Raw genomic sequence first — 5,049 nt, 5'->3', positions numbered from 1 at the left:
TACTAAAAACCCCACTTGTTGAGTTCAGATAGTAAACATAAAAATGACTTTTATATTATCTGGCTTTTTCTTAATATTCAGTTCCCGAGACTTACAGCAGCACCCCTCACGTCTATCTGTGAAGGGTAAAAGCAGCTGACCAACAGGTAATGAATGCCCTTTGGGATGCCAGCTACAGAAGGGGAGTCCCACAGACAAAAGAAAGCTCCAGCGAATCACTCGCCACACCTCAGCTGCCCCTGGAGGTGATTAAGTTAGGCCTGGCACAGGATCCCACCTGGAACCAGGTGGCCTCAGCTCAGAGACCCCAGAGCTCTGGATTAAGGTGAGGGGGAGGCTGAGGTCTCTGTCCCCCAGGAACCCCAGGGCCTGTCACGGAGTAGAGCTGAATCTTCTCTCTGAAGATCCACTTCCTGCAGCTGAGCTGGCCAGGCAGGGGCCTAGGGAAGGCAAGAAGGCTTTGCTCCCGGATTTGCCCCCAGATCAGGCTAGACTGCAGAGAAACTGCCCTCGACACCAGGGACTCACTTTGTATTTATTTCTGGTAGTGAGTGGAGCTCGAAGAACCACCTCCTCCCCCTCGGATGGCATGGACAGCGGTTGGAGATGATGCTGGGTAGTGTCCAGGGCGGATGGGCTTGGCTAGATTCAACAGACAGAAAGGAGAGAACAGACATTTAGAACAGGCTCCACCGGCAACCCAGATACGTACAGGTGACAAGTGATAACAAAGAGTCACAAATCTTATCAATATTAGAATTTTATCAACCACCAGACCTTTCAAAACATGGAAGATTTGTCCTCCTGTCAGTATAGTTAGCAAGGACACCTAATATTTAGGGGACAGAGAAAACTGACATGTTCATTAGCTTATTTTTAATTTGGGCTAAGAAAAATGAGAAACAAAAGACTTGGTTTTATCTGAAATAGATTATAGGTCTCCCATAAACTTCAGGGGAATCTGGGTAGCCCCTGAAACTGAAGGCAGTGCTCTGCCCATGATAGATTTTTCTGGCTCCTTAGTTTCCCACAGATTCTCAAAGGATATGAAATCCAATAAATGCAATAATTCACTAATCTAAGGATGATTTTAAAACCAGAAAAGATGAAGTTGCTACTTTATAATATATCTGCATGGCAACATTGGATGGGAAATAATATTACAGGTTACTGGAGATGTTTCAATTTAAAAAAAAAAAGCACCAAGAGACTCTTCAGAGAACAGCCCTAAATCCCTTTCAGTCCTATGGCTCTGTCCTGGGAACTGTGGCTCAGTAGCTACACTCATTTCCCACATGTGCAATATGCCCAAATCCAAACAGGAACAGAAACTCCAGGCCCCTCCCAGCCGCCCCACCAGCCTGTAGCCACACCCTGCCACCACTGCCAGCCTGTCTCTTCCCGGGGTATTTCCAAACCCGAAAGCCGCCTTCCCTGAGGCTTCTGGCTGCACACAGGTGCCTTCCTGGTCCCACCCGGTGCAGAACACAGGGGGTCTCCAGCCTCGCAGAGAAACATCCTCCACTTCCAGCATTTCTACCAGTGTTCCCCGCTCAGAGCCCAAGACCTTAGTGTCTAGGCCAGACTGGCTGCTCTGCTCGTCAGTGTTGAGGCCAGAGTGTCTGCTGCAGCATCTCACTCTGGGTAGGGTTCCCAGGGCCCAACCTTCCCCTTCTTACAGGGCGAGCCCAGGGTGCTGTGAGGACTGAGTCCTGCAGGCTCCCACCAGACTTCCAGATGTTACGGAGCAGGGGGCGCTGTCTGCGCCCTTCAGCAAGGCGCCAAGTGGAGGCCCAGGCAGCTCCCCGACCCGGGCCACTGCGCACACATACCGATCTGGGCCGAGTGGGCCCTCCGGGCCATGTTCTTGGCCCGCACAGCCTCCTTGATGCGGTCCACCTCCTGCTGGTAGCGCTTGCGGTCACGCATGGCGTTCTCCTTGGCCTCCTTCAGGGCGCTCTCCAGCGCTTTGACGCGCTCGGCGGTGGCACGCAGACGCTTCTCCAGCTTGGGCAGCTCGCAGCGCAGGTCCGCGTTGTCCCGCACCAGCTGGGGTGGAAGGGCAAGGCAGGGAGTTAGCGGGAGGGTGAGCCCAGGCCGGAGGCGTCGCGTGCGGGCAGCTGGAAGCAGGTCCTGGTTGACACTCCACGTGACCTAACTCATGGAGCAGCACAGGAAAAGCAACTCCCCACACCCTGATTCCTGGGGTGCAAGGCATGTGGGCAGGGGAAGATAAAATTAAAGTCATTTCAGCCACAGGAAACTTCTTTGGGGCAGGTCTTACCTCCTCTTTTGTTTGGGTGTGTGTAATGGAGGGGGGGTAGTGTAGAATATTTACTACTAGCATGTAACTGTGAAAAAATCGAGTAGTTCAAAGCCACTTCAAAGCAATCGGTGAAAATATGTATGTCCTGGACCTCTCAGGGCCTCCCTCCACGCAGGCACCAGGCCCACACTGGCACGAGGTTTGGACCCAGCTTAGAGGCTAAGCCATAACATAAGGGCATTGCCCCGTTCTTCTTGCCAAAGACCCACAGTCAGGAAGCAACAGACTAACCCTGGGTTAAGGGCAGGCTCAAGGACCAGTTCTATTGTTTCCTGGCCGTCTAGATGTAAGTCACTGGACCAGGAGTCTCCGGTTTCTCATCTATAAAACAAGTATACCACACAATAGGGCCATTGTGGGGATCCAGGTGGATGGAGAAAAGCTTTGAAGATCAGAAAGTACTACACAGAAGTGAGCCACGCTGGGTGAGACCTGCCTGTTTCCCAGCATCAGCTCCAGTGCCTGGCAGAGACAGTGGGTTTTTAAGAATTATCAGTTGAATGACTTCATGAGTAAAATAATGGATTTCAGGGCCCTATTTCAAGTTCTCTGGCAGTTTCTACTTTTGTGCTTTTAGCATCACTTTGTTTGAGTGACTTCGACCTTGTTGAATCTGTCATCCTCCCTCTGGGGGGGAAATGCCATCATCAGTAATCCTGAAGAAGATTTAACAAGTCAGAGAGCAATGCCAGCCCCGTGGCCATGTGGTCCAAAAACTTGGGCCATTTCCATCACATCTCAATTCCTAAAGAGGAAAAACAGCCATGGACACGCCGGCATTTAAACAGAGAGGATCGAGACAAATGACCTGCTCAAACCACTGCTGGGTCTGGACAGAGTTATCACTCTCTGTCACTCTGCAAACACCAGGACATGGCAGAGATCTGAGAAAGTGCCCCAGATGGCTAAAAATAGGGCAAAAGAGCAGAGGGGTGCTGGTTCTGGTCCCAGTCCTCCCACCAGTGCAATGAAACTGTCGCTTCCTCTCCCAGTCTGTAAAAATAAGGGACCTGAGCCAGCCTGGTGGTGTCTGCTTTGCATTCTGTAGAGGCTTTGGGTCCACAGAGGTGCCTCAGGGATTTCATGGGAGATGCCAAGGCCAGGTGGGTCCGAAGTCAGGGGTGGAGACTGGAGGGGAAAAAAGGGCTCAGAACACCCAGCTCTCCAACCCCAGAGAGCTCACACTCAATGCTTTGTATCTGGCTGTGACAAAAGAAAGTATTTTAGGCTCAGGGCCCATCATAAGTCAGCGGTTAGGGCTCCAGCCACATGTACCAGGGCTAGTGGGTTCGAACCTGGCCTGGGCCTGCTAAACAACAATGACAACAACAACAAAAACCAGCCAGGCATTGTGGCGGGCACCTGTAGTCCCAGCTACTTGGGAGGCTGAGGCAAGAGAATCGCTTAAGCCCAAGAGCTTGAGGTTGCTGTGAACTGTGACACCATAGCACTCTACCAAAGGCGACATAATGAGACTCTGTATTTTAGCTCTAAGAGAAGCCGTGAGGACTAAAGGATGCTTGAGGATCTGTCCAGCACTCACATCCTCTGATGGCACACAGTCCTTTGCCCTTCACTATCACTTTCTCCACACAGTGTGGCTACACCGGGCAAGGCTTCTTTCCAGAAAAGAAAGGGAGCGCTGGGGAGTGCTCGGGACCCTCTTACCTGCTTGTGAACCTTAGTGAGCTGCTCCAGGTTGTTCTCCAAGAAGGAAATCTTCTGCTTCTGCGCCGCACTGCCCCCTCCATCATCGCTGTCCAACTCTACACTCTGTGTCAACACAAAGGGGTTAGCAGGGCAGGCTGCCACGACGCTCCTCCCCACCTCAGGGTGATGAAGATGATATGTTTTAAACCTTCTTTAAAAAAAAAAAAATCCCCACTCCCATCAAAAGGTATTCTGAAAGTGAAAATAAAGAGACGTTCTAAAAGTTTAGACTCAACAAACTACCCAATTAATTTCCTTGATTGGTATCAAATGCGTTTTAAGAAAGAGCTATTTTTTAGAAGGCTGGAGAGAAAAAAAAACCCTTCAAATCTGCTTTTCAAAGTGACAGATGATTTCTCTTTAGTGAAATATACCTTTCCCTACAAGGACAGGCAAATGGAGACTTTCTTTTCAAAAGAGAGCATTTCGAAATTCACTAGAAAAAACCAGTGGGAAAACATAAACCCAAGGGCTAAGTTTGCTTTTCACCAACATGGTGAGATACGAAGTTCCCTAAGCAAGTGTCTGCAGTCCACTGGGAAGTCTCAATGGCTCTGCTTGCCCCTTCAGCTTCCAATTCTATTAATATTTTATGCCTTAATGAGTCAGTCTCAAACTAGTTACAGCCTCCGGGTGCTGGGTAACTCTTAAAATGTATCAGATCTTAAAATTTTCATAATCACCAAACTCCTGGAAAGCCGAGTGGCAGAGACAAGTTGGGGGACAAAGGTACAAGCACATCCTGCAGTTCTAAGATGACAAAGTACATGGGTTTTGTCTGATTACAGAAGAGATCATCTTCGGAGAGTAAGTTAAGATGAGCATCTTAAACCTGCCTCTTGGCCAGGCTCTGTGGCTCACGTCTGTGATCCTAGCACTCTGGGAGGAGGGTGGATTACTTGAGCTCAGGAGTTTGAGACCAGCCAGAGCAAGAATGAGTCCTTGTCTCTACTTAAACTAGAAAACCTAGTTGGCCTGCTGATGTGCAATTGTAGTCCCAGCTGCTCAGAAGG

The 5,049-nt window shown here is 49.8% G+C and overlaps 1 protein-coding gene across 2 annotated transcripts in view; it reads right to left on the bottom strand.

Annotated features, from left to right (window-relative positions):
• Positions 1 to 535: 535 nt before the first annotated feature.
• The window catches only part of KIF5C (kinesin family member 5C), a 142,130-nt gene continuing 137,616 nt past the window's right edge, over positions 536 to 5,049 (bottom strand). For both annotated transcript variants that reach the window (XM_012807127.1, XM_023515032.1), the window contains 3 exons: positions 3,995 to 4,099; positions 1,833 to 2,049; positions 536 to 642 (listed from right to left, as the gene is read on the bottom strand). In XM_012807127.1, the coding sequence (XP_012662581.1) occupies positions 536 to 642; positions 1,833 to 2,049; positions 3,995 to 4,099 (429 nt within the window). The remainder of the gene's footprint in view (positions 643 to 1,832; positions 2,050 to 3,994; positions 4,100 to 5,049) is intronic.

This window comes from Otolemur garnettii, unplaced genomic scaffold, assembly GCF_000181295.1.
Source record: "Otolemur garnettii isolate 467f Iridium unplaced genomic scaffold, OtoGar3 scaffold00064, whole genome shotgun sequence".
NCBI classification, from domain to species: Eukaryota; Metazoa; Chordata; class Mammalia; order Primates; family Galagidae; genus Otolemur; species Otolemur garnettii.
This window is presented reverse-complemented; position numbering and strand designations above follow the sequence as displayed.